Here is a 24484-nt window from a genome sequence, read left to right as displayed (position 1 = left end):
GAGGAGGAGTCGCGTAGGTGATGCTGTACTTCTCTGGCAGAGACCTGTCAATCGGCGTGTGGCCCCGCCCTAAAGCATCCCCTCCTTTATAGTCTGTTTGATTCTAAATGGACCATCATCTACTAAATGAACATCATGCTGTATTGAAGAAGACTTGAGACTGAGACCATAAACCCGTTTACAATGTTTACTGAGGGAATAAACCAAGAGAGTAATTTTCTCATAGACTTCTATGGCCATCAGGGACAATGCAGCTATATCACACTTCTCCATTGGCTTCTCTCTTAAGAACATACTTTCAGAACATAGAATATATTGACGGATCAACACTAGAAAGGAATGACATGCCCTCCGTTGTGTGAAAGCTTTTTTATTCAGGACATTTTGGCCAGAAGCCGCCGACCCAGAAACAAACCCACCGAGAGAAGACGCTGCCGAAACAGAGGACGGGACCGGGCTGCTGAATCTTTCACAAGTTTCATTTTATTGGTGTACTTTGACAAGAACAATGATGGTATAAAAGAAAAATCTCCATCATACAAATTTCAATAATCAAAAGATAATATGCCGATACACAAACAGACCACGTAAGGCTGACATCAAGCTCCGACCAGTGGCTTCAAATGGCTTCAGTTCAAGGAGAGCGACTCCTTACAATCAGAGAAGATGTACACTTTAAATTTAGCATCCTTGTTAAGTTAGCTTCCATACAAAAGAATGAACCGGTGTGGTTTATTAAGAGCAAACTTCATCGCCATTTTTTTTTTTTTGGGGGGGGGGGGGGGGGGGCATGTTTCATTGCATTGTAAGCAGATGGCATGTTTCACCCTCTTTGTGGAGGGGGGTGGGGGGGGTATATATATATATTTTCATTTTACAAAAGAGTCGGCGTGGGCGAGGGGGGGGGGTTGATGTAAAAACGGTGATGTCGCTGCGTTAGCTGCGTTAGCTTCATTAGCGATGAGCCTCCTTCACGCGAGCCTCCGTAGTGATTTAAGACCTTTATAGAATTTCTAAAACACTACACACAACAATATGTACAACGATCGGTTTATTGATACACACTTTATTTTCAATTTAAAGTTTTTGCTTTGTAAAAAAAAAAAAAAAAAAAAAAAAAAAGAGAACAAAAAAAGGAACTTTGAGTGAAAAAAAACCTCAATAAATTAAGAAGCTTTAAGGCCGCCAGTCTTGTCAGGTGCCCAAAGAAGGGTCCCTTCATTTAAACTGGTACAGAACAGATGGGGGGGGGTAGTGAAGCCTTTTAGTGAGCAGCAGGCTCTGTCTGGATGCGGGACCATGTTATGATTATATATACATACATATATATATATATATATATATATATATGTATATACAAATCAACATGACACACTTCCTGTACCTTTAGAGACATGTGACAGGAAGCCGCCTCGTCGATTGGTGGTTAATTGGCTCGCTCCACATCGCCCACGGAGCCTAATACTGACTTAGAGGTCAGAGGTCAGGGTCTTCACCTCGCTTAAAAACAAACAAACTAAAGCTTCTTTCTTTTGCTGCACGTCCATCTAGTTTTTATGACAAACAAAGAACACGTGAACCAAAGTCGTTGTCATGTGACTGATGGGAGACAGAAAGGGGGAAAAAAATAAAATTATTAAACACCTCAAAATGTAGACGGAAAACCTTTTTTTTGCCATTTCACTCGAACACACGAGGAAAAGGGAACTTAACACAAATGCTGCCAGCGTCCACGCGTTCCACCGGGGAGCAGGAAGTACACAAACCAGCCTGGGGGGGGGGGGGGGGCGCAGAGGGGGGGCTTGTCTATTCTCATAATGTTGGAATCGGCACGCAGCGAGGCTCTGGAGAGGTCAGCACCATTGATTAGCAATTATAAATGGGGGGGGGGGGGGGGGCCCGGTGGAAGACGCAGACCGATGGCCGATTCCGTCTCGCCCTCGCCGTGTTCGTCACACAAAATCTGTGTTGGCACGCAGAGAGAACTGCCCCCCCCCCCTCCAATCACACAGACCCCAACCCCACATAATAATACACACAACTACAAGTTCAGTGCATCTAACACAGTCTGTCACTAAACGAGGTAAAATCACAGAAATAATCCGTTAAAAGGTTGAATAAATAAAGCGAGGTCCAGCCTCTTTACTTCCTGTTTCATTTCCCACAGAACAAACGCACACCAAGGCGATCTCGAGTGAAATGGAAGTAGCTGCAGTGACTAGACGACAGTGCTCGTTTTCTGGAAGGGTGAAGAGGGGGGGGGGGGGGTGGGGCTGCTGTGCACTGCTCAAGGGCCGGGTCGGTACACTGGCTCGCAACAGGAAATTCTACCGACGCGGAGCTTTTATTCATGTGTATATTTATGCTAACGAAGCGCATCAGTGACCTTCACGTCTGTTTTTCCTTTTCCACGTCGAGATCAAGAAGCTTGTCAGTTTAAAAATAAAACAAAGGCAGCGTTAGATGAGAGACTCACAGGGGGGGGGGGCGCCGGCTGACACGGTTACAAACACCAACAACAACAACAACAAAGCAAAAGCTTCTGTAAACACAAGTGACAGCAGCCAAGTATACAAAACGTGATTTTAAACGTGGGATCTAAGAGCGCGCGAGTCGGGACCTGCACGCCGATCTGAAGCCTCCTGGAGGTCACGCCGACGACCTCACTGACATCAGCCGTTTGCATAGCTCTCCCTCACGTGTGTGCGCACAGACACACACACACACACACACACACGCGCGCACTGAAGAGGGCGCTGCGTTTGCGTAGGCAAAGCTGTGTCGATGGTGAGGTTTGCATACGCTGAGGCTCCTCCTCCTCCTTCTTCTTCTGTGGTCCAATGAGGGCGCGCTAGCACCTGTTGCCTCCGCGCCGTCCGAGGTTCCAGCTTATTGCTAACGGGGCGACACAAACCTCCCCGCCTCCCTTTGAGGGGGGGGGCGGCGTTCGCGGGGCAGAGCGTGGCGAGGAGGAGGCGGCGGTGTCGACCTCACATCCTTGCATTTATCCTCTTTGCTTCCTCCCGCTCGTTTTTTCCGCGTAGATTTTAGAAAAACTCCGGCAGGACCAGCTGCGAGAGTCCGCTCGGCTGAGGTGTGTGTGTGTGTGTGTGTGTGTGTGTGTGTGTGTGTGTGCGCGCGAATGTTCTCACATGCTCTTTTTTTATTTTACTGCATTTATAAAGGAAAAAAAAAAAGGTGCAAGAGCAAAAAAAAAAAAGCCTTGGGGACCAGGTCAGCACATGTGAGTCAAACGTGTGTGTGTGTGTGTGTGTGTGTGTGTGTGTGTGTGTGTGTGTGTGTGCGCACGTGGGAGTGAGCTTTGACTGGATAACAAGTGGAATGGATGCTGAAGGCCAAAATGGTGCAAAAGGCATGTGGAGACTAGACAGGCGTGGGAGGGTGGGGAGGGTGGGGGGAGGTGGGGGTCCGTGTGGCTCAAGCGAGTGCAGCCTCCCTCCTCCATCAGACACACTTCTTTCAGTCTCTTTTTTTGCATACAAAAACAAAAGAGACGGAGCAACGAATCGATCAACTTAAAAGGTCCTCAGCGGTGCAGCAGCCGGTGAGATATGGCTGAAGTCCCGGAGGACTCTGGGTCCCGGGGCGGGGGGGGGGGCGAGGGGGGGTTCAGTAGTCGGCAATGGGCGCCAGCTCCTTGTTCAGGCGCACCGTGATGTTGGTGTAGAGAGGCCTCCTGGACACCAGGGGGGAGTAGTTCAGGTTGTTGAGGCCGTCCACTCGCTGGCGCTCCTTCGAGTGGCGCAGGAGGACGTACCTGCATGAACAAGAAGGGGGGGTGAGGGGGGGTCAGACAGCAGGGGTCTGGATACACGGTGAAACATGAAGTTTGATGTTTTGGGTTGGAGACGGTTCCAAGATGGCCGACGGACTGTTACCCCTTTTTTTGTTTTTTTTCTAATAAAGAAGATAAAATGCTGAGTTATGTTTGATAAAGAAGATAAAATGCTGAGTTATGTTTGATAAAGAAGATAAAATACTGAGTTATGTTTGATAAAGAAGATAAAATACTGAGTTATGTTTGATAAAGAAGATAAAATACTGAGTTATGTTTGATAAAGAAGATAAAATACTGAGTTATGTTTGATAAAGAAGATAAAATGCTGAGTTATGTTTGATAAAGAAGATAAAATACTGAGTTATGTTTGATAAAGAAGATAAAATGCTGAGTTATGTTTGATAAAGAAGATAAAATACTGAGTTATGTTTAATAAAGAACATGTGGTTCAGATGAAAAGTGACAGTTACGGCTCATTTGCTTCCATGAAATCCATTAAATGGAAGATTAAACGGCGTATTTAGGATGAATTACTCGTAGTACTCCTCAACCCATGAAAGCTCCCTCGGGCGCTTGTGGGCGAGCGCACAAAGCGCCTGATTGGAATTCAGCTACAAAGCAAACAAGCAAATCACATGCAAAGTCTTTACAATGAAATCCTCCCCAAGTCACTACTCTGGCTCTTCATGTGACCGGCTCCACACCACATGAGCCCTAAGCCCCTCTCAGGGCCCTGCGTGTGCGTGTGTGTGTGCGTGTGTGTGCGTCTGCGTGTGCCACTCGCCTCCCCAGGAACTGGACCTCCCCGCGGTGGTGGTGCGAGATGGACATGTAGCGGCCCTGCTCTCCGGGAGGTCTACTTACGGAGTAGTTGGCGAGCCGCACCCTGCACAGAAGGCACACAATGCTCCTTAATGCTCATTGTGCGGTTGTTGACAAATGCCGCTCATACAAGGAAATGATGACATGTTGGAACCAGAAAAAAACACCCTCCCGGTCAGGAAGCCTTTTCCATTCACGTCTGTCCAAAACGACGTTTCATCCCGTTGGATGTTTGTGCACTACTCTCATAACCATCACCGGATTGATCGAGTCGCAGTGAAATACGTTTCACCACCACATTTTAAACCTTTATTCCAAACCAACGTGTGCGCTACGTGTAGATACATCTCCTAGAGGCAGTGGCGGTAAAGGGGTCACCGTGACCTTTCACCTCTACTCGGTTCAACCCACAGAGGGTTAGTGGGACGCTGTGATCTAAATGAGCGTCATGTCGTATTGAAGAGGACATGAAACTAGATATTGAGGCCATAAACTCATGTTTACAGCAACAAATGGCGTTGATGTGGCGGCATAGCGGTCGGTAACATTGTGGATACTGAGAACAGCTGCCTGAGAGCTGTGTAGGGGGGGGCGGGGGGGGGGGGCAGGACAACATTGCTGTTTAGCAAAGGCAAATAGAGAAATCAAACACTAATTCAAAAGCTGAAGTGATCCAACTGATCTCCAGAGCACGCCTAACGTCAACAACACCAAGCCGTGTGTGTGTGTGTGTGTGTGTGTGTGTGTGTGTGTGTGCGCTCACCTGTTCCAGAGGTCATCGTCCTCCCCTCCCCAGCCCCAGAATGCATTTGGAAATCCATTAATCTTTTCGAACTGCTTCACCGTGAGGCCACTGACTCCGCCGAAGAACTCATTATACGGAAGCCTTGGGGGGACAATCACACGCATTAAACCGGTGTTGGGCGGGTGGGGGGGGGTGGGGATTATTTCACGGCGGGGACGGGAGCGGAGGACTCACATGTAGGAGTACTTGTCCAGTTGGACCGCAAAGTGGCGGGGCATTCCCGAGCAGCCGTAGTAGTTCCTGTCGTTCTCCATGAGGTGGTCCACGTCGTGGAAGACCAGGCAGTCCCAGTCCAGGTCCTTCATAGCCTCCTTAAAGCCCACGTTGAACAACATGGCGCGGTTGAATGGCTCCGTGCCCCCCTTTTTTTTTTTTTTTAAACAAAAGAATTTTATTACACGTATTTGTACTATTTTTCTATTAAAAATCCCAAATTGGCCTCAGAGGGCTTGACGACACCCCAGGGACGCCATTTGTCCCGTGCATACCTGCTCTATGAGATAAAAGGCAAACTGGAGTCTCTGTCTCTTCAGCACCGGCACCAGGTGCCTCAGCAGGATGGGCAAGTGCTCGTGGCGGTTCCTGAACGGGACCAGGATCGCCACCTGAGGGACCCAAGAACGGCCGAGTCAAAGGAAGGACTCACAAAGGATCCACAACGAGTGAGTGTTTCTGGTGAATTATCAGCATTAGGATCTGATTTCTACAGTGATGTGAACAACGATGGTGCTAAATGTCCGTAAAAGGTGCCCCCCCCCCCGATTAAAAGCAAGGGAAATGGGAAACAATGAAAGGCTGAGAGGGAAGCTGTAAAGGTAGATGAGCGAGATATTTCTGTGTCATACGAAGGGGGGGGGGTAGAGGGGGAGGGAGCTATTTGGCTGTCAGAATATTCACGGCCCCTCGGGTCAAATGAAAGAGAGACGGACACACAGATGGCGGCCGAGATGCTCCGTGATGAGAAAAGGGAGGAGGCGAGTTCAGGAAGAGTTGAACTCGTGGTCCTTCTGCTTCGTTTTAAAGACACCTACGTCAGCTAGGCTAAGCCTAGCCTAGCCTAGCATGGCCAGCCAAAATGCTATCTGGTCTCAGAAAGTCTGTCGTGCTTTTCCTCGTGCCGACGCAGTCTCCTGGCTGCAGGGCGCCAGACAGACCTGCTGTTGGGCTCACTTTCCGCAACCAGTGCAGCACGAACGCGTGTGAAACTAGCGAGGTCGCTAAGTAGCTAGCTGTCCGCCACACGGCTTGGTAATTCCAGCGTGCGCTCGCTAGCTGAAGGAAGCGGGCCACACGCGGGGGGGGGGGGGGGGGGGGCCCTAGTAGAAGGCCGAGCTGATCTCATTGGCGTCGGCCTTGTTTTGCCTGCAGCCATCGGGGTGACAGAATCATGACATTGTGCTGTTTTATGGACCGTGTTTTTACGTAAACACTCCGGTCGCCTCCACACTTACCTTCCAGCGAGGTAGACAGTCTTTGGGCTTCCAGTGGCCTCCTGGAGTCCCGTTTGGCTCCCCTTCCAGCAAGGATCGCTCCACCTCCTCCAGAGAAACCTCGCTCATGTTCACCTGCAACCTGCCCTCTGTGTGTGTGTGTGTGGAGAGGGGGGGGGGGGGACAAAGCACTTTAAAGCCTGTATCAGCTCAGTTATCTGAGGGTGTAAATCAGTAAGTTAAGAGTTTCTTTTCCGGGTACAAAAGTGAAGTTATAAAGCTTTTCTCTCAACCATTTCACTGCTTCTTTAGTACTAAAATATGCAAAAGAGAGCAACAGAAGTTCACGTAGCGTTTTACACGGCCAGGAAAAACCCGAACGGCGGATGATTTACGTAAGGAAAAGGTCGACTGAGGTCACTGTGTGACGGAGCTTTAAATCCAAACTGAACTTACTCATGGAGAGCAGGCGCTCAGGGCACACCTGAGAGGGGAGGTAGGTGAAGCCCTCGGGCAGGTATGTGGGGGGAGGAGCATCACTCTCGCTCACATTGAACTCGTAGGCATAATCTGAAATCACACACACACACACACACACACACACGCCATCAGGAGGAAGGCTGCCTGGCCGGCTGCTTTGTGTCTTATTTCCTTTAGCGTTGCAACATTCACAATACCATCACCTACATATGAACATTTATCTGGTAAGACCTCAGCTCAGACCTCGTACATCATTTACTTACGATATTTAAAAGGAAAAAGTGAGTATCGTCAGGCTGGGTGAACTTATCATTACCTTATATCCAGTCTTAACAATGCGACAAATACAGAAGTTATGCAGATAACTACTTTACATACATGTGTGCACTTACAGCACCACAACGTAAGCACCTTATCTTCTCTCTCCACGCAGATGTTTTACCTGTGCCGTTGGCGCTGTACGCTCCTCTCACCACCTGCTCCAGAACCTGAGCCCCGATGTTCTTCACGTTCTCCCGGATCTGGATCCCTCGAGCTTGGACCATGAACACATACTCGTTCACTGTGCACAGAGGGAGGGAAGCACACCGTGATGTTCAGAAAAGGGGGGGGTTTCTACCCAGCAGAGTGACGGTGAAAGGCACCTCCTCGGTGCCGCTGGGTAACGCCGGTACGGGTGTTTGAGTGACAGCTGTGTGTGTGTGTGTGTGTGTGCGTGTCCCATTGGGCCGTGCTCATCCGGTTGCCGCGCAACTACAAACCAACGACTGGCTGCCTCTCCTCTTTGAGGAGGCCGATGTCTGAGGAGCTCCGTCACGCAGACGGTTGGTGCTTCCACCTGATCCGGTTAACGTGCATGGCGCCCTGATGAGGGGGGTTTACCCACCGCGCATCAAAGGGTTTCATTCTACAGAAAGCAACCATGAGAATGTTAATCTGTGGGGGAGGAGGGGCGGAAAACTACAACTCGCTTAAGAAGGAGAGAGAAACTGAGGTAATGAATTTGAAGCCGCCGGTTGGTTCCCACCTTCAGAGTGTAATAATTGCTGCGTTATTATTATTATTATGCCAGATAATATTAATATTAATGGTGCTTTAAGTCATCATCTTCTGCGCCGTGAGTCACGCGTTGTCATTTTGTGATGCATTTCTTTCTCAAACAAAAGCAAACAGGGGAGGCAAAGTTTCTGCATCCGCTTTCAGGCTTGTCTGAAGAAGCACCGCAGAGACCACAACCCCCCCCCGTCCTGACAGGGCGCCACGCTGACCAGCATCACAGGCCCGTCCACAGCGTGAGAACCTCACGGCAGAAATCCCCTCTGCACCGTGGTTTCAGTTGGAGGACTTTACCACGGGCCTAAAACAGACAGAGGACCTGTAAAGTGAAAAACGAGGTAGGTGGGGGGAGGGGACCCGACCCATGTCACCCGAACCCATGTGAGCTCGCCAGTTAACCGCTGCGTCGTGGCTTTGTGAATCCTCCTGCAGCATTAATCCAATCAGCATCCATCTCAGATACGACCCGCCTCCCGCGAGCAATACTGCTGAGGCCGGAAAACTCCGGGAATGTGATTTGTCGTTTGTAATTGTATTAGCGCTTCCATCACATCCGTCTTGATCTGTACAAACGGGCCGGCCCCCGCGGCGCTAACGGGCTAGCGGCTAAGCGTCAGCTGAAATTTAGCAGAGCGATAATAACAAATAAAAAAACGGATTGCAGACTAGATTCAGAGTTCAGTTTTGCTTTGTCTCACACACACACACACCGCACGCACACGTGTTTCCTCCTCGCGCCTCACACATGGCGATAGCGGTACATATGTGCCGTGCACATATGTACCGCTCTCTGACGAGCAGAGTAAACCACAGCAGTCGTCTCCGTCGCATCTTATTTGGGTTCATGGGACACAGAGGCCTCCGGAGACCAGAGCGACGGTTGGTCTGAACGCTGTGAGGCCGGGGGGGGGGATCGGGGTCAGTGGTCGGGGAGGGGGGGGGGGCGTCTACAGGAAGCAAACGCGGCAAACGGCCCTTCTGTGCACGTGTGGCGCACCGCACGCCGAGGCCTTTCGTAGGAGGTGGATACTGTGACTCCTGCAGCACATTGCACTGCGCCCGGGGGTAGAAGAGGAAACACGCCTCTGAAAGGCAATTAACGGCCACTGATAGCTCAGCAGTAAAGGCGATCGACCCGTTCTGCTGGCTCCCTGATAACAGCTGAAAGGCTGGTTCCACCCCGTGCAGCCGCACAAACACTTCCTTCCCAGCAGAAATGGTTTCTTTTGCATTCCATCGCTCTCAAATTGTCACTTTCAAACGTGAAAGGAAGGGTGAGGGAAGGGCATTTTCAAACAAAACACCTAAACACACGACAAATACCCACCTGCTTCGACACGGCCGACAGTAAATATTTGACTCTGCGATTAGATGCAGTTGAGATCGTGCGGGATATTGGTCAAATTGTCCTGGTTACTTATTTACGGCCGACGTCGGCCTCCGGCTGCAGCAGCGATTGGGCTCTTTAGCCTCAGTTGACTCGTTTGTAGTGTTATTTTCGACCAAATTAGAAAAAGCCGACGGTCCCCGTGTGTGTAGACAACGTTAACGTTTCCCATTGGTTCCCTTTCCAATGATAGAAGAGACGCGTTAACTCGATTTGTTAATAATATTGAATTGAACATTTTCTTTACATGATGAATCTTTATAAATAGCAAAGTCAGTGAGAAAAAATATATAACCTTGAGATAAATCGATATAGAATAAATAATTTAATAGAATAATTTAATTTAATCAGAATTAAATCGTGAGGTTTCCAGAGAGTGTCGCCTCGAAGTATTACCCCTAAGGAATCGAAACTTGGATCTTCAAATTTTATTTTTTTAATTTAGAAATGTATTTTCACTTCAATGCACTAGTTTAGCAAGTTAACGTTAGCTGCTGTCCATAACAATATTTTTTTTATTCAATAAATGAACCTCATGGATGTTGTAAGAGTGTCCTGGTCCACCTCACTGACCTGCCACGCATAAAACGGTGAATGTTTCTGACTGAAAAAGCGATTCCAATGTTAAAAAGCACACGTGTGACGGTCGAGCTAAATTAGATTTGCTTAGTTCCCATGTCACAAAATAGAAGCAGTACACGGTCGCTCTCAGCTCACTGTGGTTTTAATGATGCGTGTTGGTTTTGTTTGGCTGAGGGGATGTGGACGGGCACTCCAAAAAAAACTGGGTTGGCCGTCTAATTTACTTGATTGCAAAATGCATTAAATGCATTAAATGCATTAAATGCAGTGAGCACAGACGAGAGGGACAATATCAGTTTAGTGGTAGTTCTGGTCCCGTGGCGCTCAGTCATAACCGGATCACGAGGTTGCACACACACACCATTTACTGCACCGGGGATGACGTCAGCACTTACAGAGGCCCCCCCCCCCCACTTCCCCTTGAATGGCCGCTTCCACTCCTTCATTCGTCTGTCCCCTAAACCTTGTCCCCCCGTGGGGGGAAGCGCCTTGTGTCAACAGAGAAAAGGATGACCGCCTCCAGGCGTCCGGGTCCTTTTCCCCTCATGGAACTGATTTAAACACGCACGACTCGTCTGTGGCTCACGGTGTTCAGCGCGGCGGGCCGATATTTCACATACGAGAGCGGTTACGTAATCTAGAGGCCACGTTTTTCAAGCGTTACATCGAATCCTCCACGTCAGCGGGATTGAAATGGTTGTCGATGCTCTGAAACGGAGGAAATATCATCAAAACCTTTAAATACTCAGATACCATTTTCTACAAGCGCTCGTTTCCCACTATTCACCAAAAGCACCGGCGGAGGGTAACCGGGCCGGAACCGGGTTTGAGTTTAACACGTAAAGAGCACGTGGGCCGCACGTCGTCTCACCGTCTGCGTCCTCTTTTACATCTGCTCCACTCAATAACAACGCACATCCAGCGGTCCAAGCTCCATGCTTCATCCTCACGGTCGTCAGAGTAATAAAGTTAATTTTATTACGCCAGAAAAGGTCCAAACTCTGTTTGAATTATTTACTAGAACCAGTGTTGCGTGGAAGCTCAACGGAATCAGGCCCCGTGTTTGCCGCTGCAGAGTAAACAGCCTGCTCTTCATGCAGTTTCCTGCTCCCCGAACTCCTTAAGAAGCCCGGCGGCTGCAAATCAATGACACCGGTCGATTCATTAACCTCGAGCCGGAGCAAACGCAGCTCTGCCGTCTCCGCCGATGAACACGCGTCACCGCGAGGAGTGCGCGCCGACACGCCGGAATACCTCGGGTAGGGGAGGGAGGAGGGAGAGCGGAGCGGATAACGTCCCTTTATGTCGTGAGCACCGGAGATGAGGAACCGAGCCCAAAGCGGCGAGCTGAGGCCCGAGGTGACAATGTCACACTCTGACACGGAGGAAGAAGTGCACTCGCCACTCGTCTGTCCCCGCGTGTGTGTGTGCACGGTCGGTGCACGTGTGACCCTCCCTGAGTCACCGTGTCTGGCGAGCCCACGACACGTCCAGAAAAACACCGGGACCAGACGCGGTTACGTAAGCGACCCGTCGGTGCCAGGACCCCCTCGTCTTCATCGGAAACAAACTGATCCCAGAGAGGGAGAAAGTGGGCGATAAAGAGCGGGGCGGCGTCTGTGAGACGGGCGGCGCCATCGCCTATGTCTCTGTCCCACTGCGTCCCGTGGACGGATGAGAGAAGACGGGCGATGACTCGTTCGTTGGTCGGAAGCGGGGACGTCGTGCATAGATGGAGCGTGAGGAAGAAGGTTTGAGCGGGATGAGTTGAGGAGGACGGAGACAAAGATCCGTTTGATATGGACCTCGTTTTCCGCCAAAAGCAGCCAATGCGTCTCGTGTCTTAAAGCTGCAATCTCCCTAGTGACCATCAGGGGGAGCATCGTCCTATCCGATCTACTGCTCTAATTATCTCTCAGTAAACAACAACAACAACAGTTTATGGACTCAGTCTCTAGTTTCAAGTCTTCTTCAATACAGCGTGATGTTCATTTAGTAAATGGACGACAACAAAAAAAAAAGACGGAGATGTCTTCGTTGTGTCCCGGCTCACAGTTTTTCGGGTTTTCTTGCAGCTTGAAACGGCACAAAGGCTCCTCAGAGCCGTAGAGTCTCCTGGTCCGGTTGGGTGGTTCTCGAGCAGCTGCAGCGCGTGGACTCATCTCGGTGTCCTCATGTCCCGCCGCAGCAATTAAAATAATAATAACTCTAAACCCGTCTCTTGACAAAGAACCTGTTTGCTCATCCTTCCGCCCCGCCTTCTTGACACAATCTCGGATTCCCAGTCCGGGGAGTATATCCTCTCAAATGCACACCTGTGCATGTGTGATCACGTAGGAGTCGGTGGTCCGGTGTGAGCCGCCCCCCCCCCCCCGACCCCCCCGCCCCGCTCTGCCAACAGGCTCCTGTTTTTACATCTGGCAGCCGTCTAGAACATTCTTGTGTTATTATTTTGAGGCCTAGAGAGAACAGACGGTACGCACAGAAAATAATGACCCCCCCCCCCCCCCCCCTCCCTTACACACACCATGTTGCTTCAGTCTATTTTAATTCTGCTCGCGCTATTCTTTCCTGTTCCCCCCCCCCCCCAGCAGAAAGCTGAGGCCTCCTCACAGCTGGAGGTCACTCCTGACTGAACAAATGGGCGACGACGCACAGTCGAGCAAGACAAGCCGCCCCCCCCCTTCTGGATTTTCTCCTCGACCGCTCGAGCTTAACGCTGATGCTGCTCAATGCAAAAAGACACAAATGATGACGCCCACCGCTAATAAGATGATATCAGGACGTCAGGGGACTTTCCTTTGGAGGACGCAACGTGAATCCTGAAGGCCAACTGCGCTCTGTCCCAGGACGTTATTTGCATGGCTGTATAAAGGAATATCAGTGTGTGTAGTTCATATTTTATGATGGATTGGACTTATTACTTTAATGTGCTAAAGGCTTATGTGAACAACTCAAAAAGTGGTTGTAAATCGATGAATGATTTACACTTTAAAGCTACGGCAGCCGATTTGTTTCGGTGGACCTGTTCTGTTGCTACTCCTTTAAAAAAAGGACAAATATGAGAAGCCGGTAAATGTACCGCGTGTAGGAGACCAGAGGTGAACACCAGCTGCGGAATGTATATATGTGCGAGCGGCTGGCGTCTGGATGCGCTCTTCGTTTAGTCTGGTCGGTCCAGAGCCGCAGCAGGAACACAAATGTTATGATCCGGTTACACCGATCTGCGCTACGGTCAGATGAAAACTATTATATCGAAGCAGCTCGGGCCACAGCTTTGCTTTGGTAATCAACTGCCCCCCCCCCCCCCGAGGTTCTATTAGGGGATCCTTGTAGTCTTGTAATGAAGCGCCTACGTAGTGTCTTTTTGTGTTTGCCCTTGACGAGGAGACCTGAGAACGCCAACCAGGAAGTCCGCATCCCTTCACTAAAGGCCGGAAAATAACCTCTAAGGGGCCAGTGGACCGGTCAGGAGACGGTGGACGTGGCGGAGCTTTGAGGACGAGGATGTAAGAGATCCAAACTGTTGTAGAAAAAGTCTCCAGCTTGAGTTAGCCACACATCACACCACAAACACGTGAGAGAAACCCCACGATCAATGATGAGGGAACCATCAAACGTGCCCACTGACTCCCGTAGGGCCTTTAAATGGGACCTCTTCATTGGCGCAGTGGCGGCGCGGACCTCCATATCGTCAGATTCCACTGCAGTAAAGATAAAACCGTTTTCCACGGAAGGGATCTCATGGCAACAGGAGATCAAGGCCATTTGACGTTGATAGATATATAAATCATTGGACTCCTGACTCTCATCAGGAAGTCTGATTGGAAACGTGTCCTATCGCGGATTATAAATCAGCGTACAATTTGGAAAACACTGACCTTTAAGCTGCTGTCGTAGTTCTTAAGGATTGGCATGATAACGGATCGTGTTTACCACCTCCAGTAAATACCTCGCAGTCAGCATGAAGGTAATTCATTGGTCATTAGACCTTCTTACATAAAGACATGGGGGGTTTAGTGTAGTGCCACTAAGACGCATTCTTATCTATGAGAGGAAATTGTACGGTGGTAAAGTCTGCTGCCTTTTCACTAAACACTAACACTCCGTTAACAAGATCATCCTCACAAACCACCACCAGCATACTCCACCCGGTAACTGTCGTCCTGCTGCTGTACACCAGCTCATCGCGAGTTACAGTTCCACTGCCCTGGAAACCGCATGACCGAAAGGTAACCATGGAGACGGTCTCCATAACAAAGGGAGGCCCGGACCAGGTCAACAAAGGCTGGGATTCTCCTCGGGAGGGTCAGGTTACATAAATGACGGTCACACAACAGCTCCGGTTTTCCCCTGAAAGGACTCACGACTCTCCATCCGAATATCGGTGCACCACCACCCCCCCCCCCCCCTCCCCACCCCCACAACGCACTCAGCTTCCCCATCTGTCTGGGGTCAAATGTCCAAACCGAAGGGACGGGGACAGCAGAATGAGAAAGACGTTACTGAAGGCCTTCCAAATGTTGAAGGTTCTCCATCCTTGATTCTTTTCTTCCTCCTCCTGGTCCTCATCCAAATGGTCAAATAAAATGTTCTTTGCAGCCTTGTTATCAAAGTAATACTTGGACCTGGTTGTTTTATGTCGCCTGCAGCACCGTAACGACGCACGAAGGCATCCAAGACACTTCTTTTGGTAGTTTGGCCACTGCAGCATGACGTCACCAACAAGCGCCCCCCCCCCGTCCATCAGAACTACGTCACTTAGTGGACGTGGTTCGGTTCCCTAAACACGGTGTCCTCCTCCTACTGAACTCGCCTGACCAGCTTTTCTTTGAGCGCGTGCCGTTAGGAATAGACGTTAGCGGATCCTTTTCTCTCTCAGATTTACCAAGAAGAGGAAGTCTGGGGTTTTGAGAACAATCTTAAAATTGGGGAAGTCCTTTGTAATCTGTGTAAATGCTGCATGCTGTCTGGAAATGAAACGCACAGAATCCTGTCTGCGTCGATGAAGCAGCGAGTTCCCTCATTGCGCTTCGTGACCCTTCGGTTCGCCGGCTTCTTTTAGTCCTTATCGCAAAACATCCCTCTGTTCACTTTTCTATCAAAGTTAGTACACATACAAATGGGGGGGGGAGGGGCGCTCTCGCCAATCCGGCTACACTAATTTGAATGGGGAAGTTAATTCTACAATGTCAACATTTTGAACAATAGCAGCACAATTAAACAACAACAACGGAATATCTGTGATTGACGCCAAGCGTACAGAAACGTGAGGAAAGAGCTTAGTCAAACAAGGTGACGTGAATGCAAATAGATGAATACGTACACGGCGTCGAGCCCTTCCCGTGCAGGAATGACTGCTGTTGAGGGGAAAGGCCAAAGCCATCAAACCAATGGTAGATTTAAAAAGGTGGAGAATGGGTGTCGCTCACCTCACAAAAGGTTGATGGAGTTCAATAACTATTTGTGAAGGTGAACAAATGCTATTCTTTTAAAAACACCTTTAATTTGCTTTTTTACTCCAAAATAATTATGAGAAAGCAGGTTGATGGCACCCATACAAAGTGTGTTACGTCGATCTCTTGCTTCCTGCAGAAGGAAGAGACTCCACGATATCAATCGTCTTGGAATCAACGGATTTCTTCTACAAGCGTCTCAGCAGACGGGACTAAGTGCGTCTTGCGTCTAAGTGGGCGGGGGGAAGGGGGGTAATTTGTCCCCCCCCCCCCCCTCGGTGACGCCCAGCGCTTGTGGATGTTCTAATGGAACCCTGTTCACCACCACTCAGACGCTGAAATCAACTCACTCTCGATAACTGAATTCCTTTTGTCAATGGGAGCGCTGAGTGCACCTGGACTGTAAAACCTTTGAAATGTTAAGGTGGTTATTTGGATACCGGCGTCCCCTTGCTCCATCTACTACGTTATTTACACTAGTTGCGACAACCTTTTCTGACGCCGCAGACAACGAGGCTGCCCGGCTGTGTCCTTGGGAACTTGCCGCCAGCGGCGGTCATCGTGGGAACGAGGATGTCATGTTCCCGTGGTTGCTGTGGCGATAAAACAGGAGTCAGTCCTGGATGGGAATGAGGCCTCAGGGAGCCATGGCAACTGCAGTGAAAACGTCAGACGCCAGAACCTTAAGTGCTGCAGCTGGAGGAGCCTCAGCGGTTGACCTGCAGATTAACTATCCAGCTTTCTCCGATTCCTTACTAATGCTTGGTTCACTTCTATATCCACCGCGACTAGAGAACTTTAACTTAAACACGCTAGAGAAGCTGCATAATTCATCATCACGTACCTTGCTTGTTTATTCACAGTGGAATTCCTCTGAAGCTGCTTGGCACCCAGTTAATAATTCACCCTGGCTATCCCTATCCTCTGGGAATTAGCTGTAGGAGCCCGGTTGGATGGAGCTAAATGGCTGGATCAATTAGGCAGCAGAAGGTTGGCGTGGCATTAGTCGGGAGCAGAGCTGGGTGGCTCTCAGGGAGGCATCGGCACATATCGGCTGTACCAGTGCAAGGCGTGCAGGGCTGGAGAGGAGAAGGGACCTCGTCGACAGGACCTCACCCAGCGGTTTGTGGACTGGTGCTTTGCAGCCTCCGAATCAGCATTTTGGCCGGCGCCACCTTGTTTTTCCCCAGAACACGGGGCGATGAGTAAGACATTTTCAGACGACTCAAACGGCAAGAGCTTTACGCTCATGAGGTGACAACACACCGTGGAAAGGTTAACGCTGGAAGAAAAAACAAGACAGAACAGGCCCGGGATATCGAACCACCACGTAGCCCCCGCAAACCCCCCGCCCTCACGCATCGCCTGCTTTATGCTCGGTCTGGCTCTAGACGGACCATGATGTACTCAGAGTCGTACTCCTCTCCTCCGCTCTCTTCACTGGCCGCATCCAGTTGGTGCTCACGTACCATGCTGTGAATGGATCGGGTCCAGCTTACATCCAGGACCTGGTCCAACCCGACATCCCGACCCGCACTCTGCTCTGCATGTGATAAACTGCTTGTTCCTCCTCACTGAGAGCAAAACACTCGACTAGATCTTCACTCTTTGCTGTCCTGCTCCTAAATGGTGGAAGGAGGTCTCTGAAGACATCAGGACCACAGAGAGCCTTCACATCTTCAGACTAAAGACACACCTCTTCAGACTCTACCTCCACTAACACACCAACTAACTGCAGCACTTAAACTGTACTTATAACGCCACTTATTTATAGCAAATTGTAAATTGGCTTATTTTAATTGCACTTTGTTTCTTGCCCTTCTGAGTCAGCTAAATGACATGTTTTCTCATAGACTCCTATGGGACCAGAGGAGTCGCCCCCTGGTGGACACTACAGAGGATGTATGTTTAATGAACTTGAAGGTTTAAGGTTGATGCACGGGGACAACTTTAGCCATAGACACCAACACATAGTCGCCTCTATACTGCGTTTTTTTTCTTCTTCAAAACGAACCCAGCAAACATCCCTGTATGTGTGAATTAACATCACCTCAATTATCACCACACAACGTGGATTTGTGTCTGTGAGCATTACAGCCTGCAGCATGGCCATACGTGCTGATGTCTATGCTCTTATATAATACTTATGCACTGTTCCCATTCCAAGGGTGAACAGCAACAGCAGTTAGTAGCTTGGTGTCATCTTGCTGTCGCTCGCAGTGTGAACGCCGCCAAACCACCGCTGGGGTTGGGCTTGGTTTTTAATTTAACGAATGGTGTAAATGATTCAAGATAAAAATGTGATTCATTTATCAGATGCACTTAGCGACACCGTCCAACATGCTAAACACAACATTTATGTGCAGCAGGTCAACCACCGTTTCCTCCCCCCTCCCCAGAAGGTAATTATTTGCTCATTGGAGTTGGCCGCTTAACATCTAAACAACGCTGCGACAAGGCTGAAGCCAGCCGCACGCTGACTTTCTCTTTACTTCTACTGCAGGCGGCAAACTGCACACCAACAAACATAATCGGTCTGATCTTTACAAGCTCCTTCAATTCCTCCGTGCCTTTTAAAAGCGCCGGCTTTCATCCAAATCAGGATTCAAATGTGGGGAAAGGCGGCCACAGGTTGTGTTTGAAAGCCGACTCTGCAGGAAGCGCCACACACACACACACACACACACACAAATAGACAAACACTTGCATATGTGCAGACAAAAGTGGGCAGGGTGTGACCAGCGGACAACGCTGTTGATGCACCAGCATGCCCAGTAGCAGGGAGGGTAGGCATGGAACTGCCTTGTGATTGCACATCCGCCATGACAGGGCGAGCAGGGCGCAGGGCTTGTTGGTACCAGGGAAGCGCTCACAGCACGGTAGGAAAAGGGAGACAGCGTTCAATGTCCAAGTAACCCTCGGCTAAGCCCCGCCCCCCTCCGAGCCCACGTTACCGTGGAGGCCGCGCTGTCACGAACTGCACAGACGTATCATCTGATCTTACAATACAGAAAAGGTGAATTTGACAGAAGGGCAAAAAGTCTAACGGCCGTTCATTTGACTTCATCTCAATGAACAATGCTCGTTTACTACAGAGCTTATTTCCTGCGACCAATACTTCAACACAACTTCTGAACACCGTCCAGAAGGTGTGAAAACACACGACACACACTGGAGCTGTCGGACTGCCAGAAGGCAGAAGTGGTTACCACCACAAACGAAGTGACGCGTACACATTGGCCTCCTGTCCCTGCGTCCGTGTGGTTCTTTTACTCTCTAGTTAATACCTGCTGCCTAAGCAGATCAACCTCAACACACCTGCGATTTGGTTTTTCCCGGGGACTGTGAGAGCCGGGAAGAAGAGCGTTTTCGTTTCCAAAGCTTTGGGTGTCACCACTTACAGGCAGCTTGCAGACGACGGGTGGAGGAGGCGTGGCCGCGTGTGTGTGTGTGTGTGTGCGCGCGTTACAAACAGAGACAAGTCATGGAGGTGACGCAAGGTTGCCACAGACATCAAGCGCCAAGCGCGTAAAGAGAACTGTGTGACGATAGCAGAGTGTGTGTCTGCTCGCCACACTTTACCCTGTGGGGCGACTTGACGGGCACCTACAGGCTGATCTGGTGCACACTACACGTACACGGGACGTCCAATAACACACACACACACACACACACACACACAACCACATTCAGATGGGAGGATGAGTCCTGGGAAGCACCTGGCTTCTCGTCTACCTGGCTCCCATCGGATGTGTGTGTGTGCATCTGTGTTCAAACCTATAAATAGAAGCTGTGTCTTCCCCTAGCTCTCACTCTGGTGGGATTCTCTTGTGGTTTAATTAAATAAACTGCTGCAAACAGGCCCAGCTGTGGCCTGCATCCCCAGCCGGCAGTCAGCATCTACACTCGGGGGGGGGGGGCTGCAATATTTGAAGCCGGGGTGTTGGTGCAAACGATGACAGAGAAACCCAGAGAGAGAGAGAGAGGAATTGGGGCAGGAAGCCCTGCTCAGGTGTTGTGGATGGGCTCCCCGATGGGCAGACCAGCAGAGGGAAAGCTGCCCCCCCGCTGCTCCAGGACAACACAGCAATAAGGAGAGCTGCAACAGTGCTGACCAGCAAGGTACTCATGGTGAAATGCAGCGAGAGGTCAATCAAGATTTATTAATACGGCACCTTCAAAGTGACAAATGGATGGAGAGAATAAAGGGCCGCAAATTAAAAGAATAACACGCACCTCTGAATAAATTGAAAGTATTACAGCAGAAATGAGCCCTAACAGAAAAACCTGATAAATAAATGTTTATTTCGGTTTAGCTCTGCTATGTGGAACAGCAATGAAAGTGGAACCAAAGGACGGCCCTGGTGCATGATAATATCCAGATAGCATGTCCCACAACCGCGCCGTGAAGCTAAAAACAAGAAATACATTTGACAGAGTTCAGAGTTCTGTGAGCTCCACGTCTGATTTATTCCCTCAGTAAACACACGTTTTTGGTCTCAACCTCCAGTTTTCAGTCCACTTCAATAAAGCCTGATGTTCATTTAGCACATTACGGTTCATTTAGAATAAAACAAAGCGTAAAGGGGAAATGCTTCAGGGCGGGGCTTAGTGTGATTGACAGGTCTCCATCAGAGACATATACAGTGGCTGGATTTGAACGGCCAAACTCCAATTTCTCTGAAGACGGACAACAAACAAGCATCTCAGATGCCTTCATGTGTTGAGTCATGCAGACGACACAAACAACCAGGTCCAAAGTATCACTCTGTTAACAAGGCTGCCCTATAATGAGTTAACCAACGGTTACTCACCTGACTGACCGTTGTTTGTCGCGAACGGCCGAATGATACGTCATTAGTCAAATATTGCCACCGCAAGGCACTGTGGGGTGGAATCATCTCCTTTCCTTTCGAAAAGGATGGTCGAGTGGTTCCTGTGCTAAAGGAGCCGAGTAAGGAAGCACAGAAGCTCCTTTCCTTTGCATTAAGTCAAACAGCCATTATCATGGCGGCCACTTACACCACTTCACTGCCTGAGAACATCTGACAATTCAAATCCGGCCAGTGTCTCTGTGGTCGCTTCCTGTCCACGGATGGAAAGGGCCAAGCAGCTGGCGTAATCAGAGACGGACAACTGCCAACTCGCTGAACCTTTAAATTAACCAATGACGTGGGGGTCACCAGACACCATCAGAACCTAAAATACCAAACAAGCCTTTGATTATTTCACTCAGGGATTGACTGCGTGTATTTGTTTCACGTTTAGAGGAATCTTTGTCTGCCTCTTCCCGCCAGAATGGATCCAGTTATCGACCAAGTCGTCCACAGCGGCCGGGCGGAAAGCGTGAATGGATCAATACCCATTTCGATGAATAAGTGCGAGCGGCTCGCTCTTTGGAGCTTTAAAAAAAAAAAAAAATGCTGCACTTTGTATGACGTGAACATTATTTTTCTTGTGAAGCCCCCCCCACCGCCGCGCTGTGGTGTTTGCCGGTGACGCGTAGCTGCAGAGAGTTAATGTTGTTCAGACTATTGACGTTCTCGTGTAAACTACACACAACTTCAGTCGACACCGCGACTAAAAACACCAAACACACTGTAGCACTTGTACTTATTAGGTCTCTTATCTATAGCACGTTGTACAAATCGGCTTATTTGATGAGATTGCACTTTCTTGTTTCTTGTTCTTTTGAGTTTGTATCCTCGTGACTAATGTAATACAGACAAAACAATAACTGTGAATCAGGTTGAGTGGAAATGTTTGTAGTCGTGGATTAAACTTAAACACAAATAACCTCCTCTTTGTAATAATGCAGCGTTCCTGAAACCTTACCACACATCTTTCCTTGCTTTTGTTTCTATTTCATTGTGACTTTAAGCCAAACCACCTTTTTTTTCCCCTCACAATGCCTAGCTAAGTAGTTTTGTTACCCGACCACAAATGGTTTCCTCTGTGTTACGCGTTGAAATCAACATCATCCACGTGTTGTCAAACTGCTCCGTCTGCATTGCGTTGGAACGTTATCTCTTGGTGGGCAGCTCTGAGATGAATGTGAGATAACGCGTCTCGGGGGGAAGGGGAGGCCCAACCTCGCCAACACACGCCTGCTCAGCAAGCACAACAGGACGTCCTATCAGGGGGGGGGGGGGAGGGACGGGATCGGTCCGGGCCGGACCCGGGTGAAAGTCCAGACTTTTACAATAGGCCAGAGTGAATGCCCCCCCCTACCTATAAAGAGTACGGATACTCAAGGTGGTGACGCACGCTCAGAAAGAGACACGGGCGATCAGGTGAGACGCATCCGTCAATGAGCCGGTGATGTCACAGGGAGGTCGTTTAGTCACCTCCGAGTTCAGGTCCACCTCCAAAACAGAACACGACCCTCGGGCCCTGCGACGTGACCTTTCTCCCCCCCACCCCCACCCAAGGTTGATGCCAGCACCGAACGCGTGTTTTCCTGCCCCGGTCGACGGGTTCTAATCATAGCTGGCTGGGGGGGGGGGGGCCGCTGACGTCATCAGCAGCACTAGCATTAACCACGCGCAGGTACGTGGATATTATGGGATTGAGCTCCAGCATCCAGCAGCAGGAGTCTCATCATCATCGACCCCCCCCCCCCCCCCCCCCCCTCCTCCCTCACACGTGACCTCACCAACAACATCCCTGACATTCTGCTTTTCCACAGTCATCAGTTCGCGGCTCACTCACCGATTCCCGGGGCGGAGTAGATGAAATACAGCGCGGAGGTGGACAGCGAAAAGAGGAACAGGAGCCCGAGGAATGACCTTCTCCGGAGCCGCAGATGTGTCGGCATTATACAGGCGGCGGAAGAACCCCCCGAAACACACTCGCACGCACGCCGGGTGGTGGGTGTGGTGAGGGTGAGGAGGGGGGAGGGCCGGGGGGGGGGTTGGGGGGCCGCTTTCCCGTAATCTTCCGAACCCGGCCGGGCGAGACGTGTCCAGGTGCCGGAGCGCGCGGTCCGCTCTCCCGGGCTCCTGCGGCAAAGCGCTGCTGCTGCTGCTGATGAAGATGATGAAGAAGAAGAAGATGAAGATGAGGGCGACGAGGAGGCGCGAGGGGGACTAGAAAGTCGGCGGCGTGTTTCCGCGGCGGCCGGAGGGCGCAGGAGGAGCGGCGCTCGACGACGAAGACATTCAAATATATCCGCCCCCGAGATGAGGAGGAGGAGGAGGAGGAGGAGGGGCGCGGAGCAGTTTGTGTCCTGTGTCAAAAGAAAGACGGGCGGCGGAATTCAGCTCTACTCGGGACCCGGCGGTTCGTCTTCAGTGAGCAACCATCACTCGGTGTTGGGTGCTGTGGCCGCTCCGCCCGCCCGCCTGCCTGCTAGTCCTGTGAATGGAAGTGGGCGGAGGAGGAGGAGGGGGGGGTGGAAAGGGCGGGAGGGCGGGAGGGGTGACGTCACGCTCCGCACCGCAGTTGCTACGTAACGACGTGACAGGCAGAGCGTTAACGTTAAGCTAACGCTAGCTGTTTAGCTCAAGAGGGGCTCGCGTTGCACAGCTGGATTGTGGCTAATTAAAGTGGCTACTTAACCACCGTCAGCTCTTTAGCTGCAGTTTTCTTTTGGAACATGATTCAAAGTTTTATTGAACATACAACACAGATATATGAAGATTATGTCCAGTTTCCCTTCTGCAGAACTGTCTGGTTCTTATTAAACTCTGTTGTGCTACGTCACACTACGGCCTCCATAATACCCCAAATCTGAATCAACAACTCATCCACTTCAAAAAACAAACCTGGAACTAAACAACATTAAGACACCAGCATTCATTTTAAACTAGATGTTTAGCTTTATATGATGATATGATTTGCAGGGCAGTTGTGTTTTGCCCGTGTCCACATGTGAAACACGTCATGCACATCCTCATGTAAGAGCATACATACTTATAACTGCAAAACGTTTACATACATAATTTCTACAAATATATGTGAAAAAAACTACTTTATTTAATACTTATTTAAGCATATGGATCTAAACTTGTTATATCTTTGTAATCATGTGCAAAAGATTCAGTTATGAATCAGGAATCAGGAATCAGGAAACATTTATTAGCCAAAATATGTCAAACATACAAGGAATTTGTCTTGGCGGTTAGAGCGCGACAGTAGACAGACAAGACAGTGCACAAGTAATAAAATAAAGTGGAATGAAATGCTAATGTAATGGGTTAGTAAAATAAGGCTAAGGCCATGGGTTAGTATAAAACAAGGGAATAAAGTTAAAAAAATGTAAATATTAAAAAGTTAAAAAGAAAAATATTAAGCATAAAGTGCACTAACGGACAAGTAACAATGTTAAGAATGTTATGAATGTTAAGTGTTCAACAATATGCATACAACCTTTTCATATGTGCATGCATGAGTGTTTCAGATAGATACGTATCCATGTTTCACTTATGCATTTCATATGTGTGTGAATATGACACAGAAGTATATATGTATGTGCGTGTGTTTCTCATATGTATGTATGTGTGTGTGTGTGTGTCTCAGTAGTGAGTGCGAGAGTGTCTCAGTAGTTAAGTCCAAAACGGCCCCTCGTAGTAATTAACAGCAAGTGCAGCCTACAATAAAACCCCAGTGCGCCTGAAACAGCAGGTGAACGACTGACGCGACAGTACAGAGGCTCATGGGAAATGG

General features: G+C 49.5%; 1 protein-coding gene across 1 annotated transcript; it reads right to left on the bottom strand.

The window, feature by feature from the left end:
* Nucleotides 1-467: 467 nt before the first annotated feature.
* Nucleotides 468-23181, bottom strand: b4galt5 (UDP-Gal:betaGlcNAc beta 1,4- galactosyltransferase, polypeptide 5). Its single transcript, XM_040193494.2, has 9 exons — nucleotides 22529-23181; nucleotides 7779-7898; nucleotides 7313-7426; nucleotides 6878-7005; nucleotides 5915-6031; nucleotides 5601-5788; nucleotides 5385-5507; nucleotides 4584-4685; nucleotides 468-3778 (listed from the first exon to the last, which is right to left on the bottom strand). The coding sequence occupies exons 1-9, from the start codon at nucleotides 22632-22634 to the stop codon at nucleotides 3631-3633; spliced, it is 1146 nt and encodes a 381-aa protein (XP_040049428.2). The 5' UTR covers nucleotides 22635-23181; the 3' UTR covers nucleotides 468-3630.
* Nucleotides 23182-24484: the final 1303 nt, after the last annotated feature.

This window comes from Gasterosteus aculeatus, chromosome 2 (assembly GCF_964276395.1).
Source record: "Gasterosteus aculeatus chromosome 2, fGasAcu3.hap1.1, whole genome shotgun sequence".
NCBI classification, from domain to species: domain Eukaryota; kingdom Metazoa; phylum Chordata; class Actinopteri; order Perciformes; family Gasterosteidae; genus Gasterosteus; species Gasterosteus aculeatus.
This window is presented reverse-complemented; position numbering and strand designations above follow the sequence as displayed.

Excerpts from the sequence above, each read along its gene's own strand:
- b4galt5 (XM_040193494.2), bottom strand. The coding sequence starts at position 22,634 with ATGCCGACACATCTGCGGCTCCGGAGAAGGTCATTCCTCGGGCTCCTG. Across the intron at positions 7,427-7,778 it reads GTACAGCGCCAACGGCACAG|ATTATGCCTACGAGTTCAAT; the intron begins GTAAAACATCTG and ends GTGTGATTTCAG. Across the intron at positions 7,006-7,312 it reads TGAGCGCCTGCTCTCCATGA|AGGGCAGGTTGCAGGTGAAC; the intron begins GTAAGTTCAGTT and ends ACACACACACAG.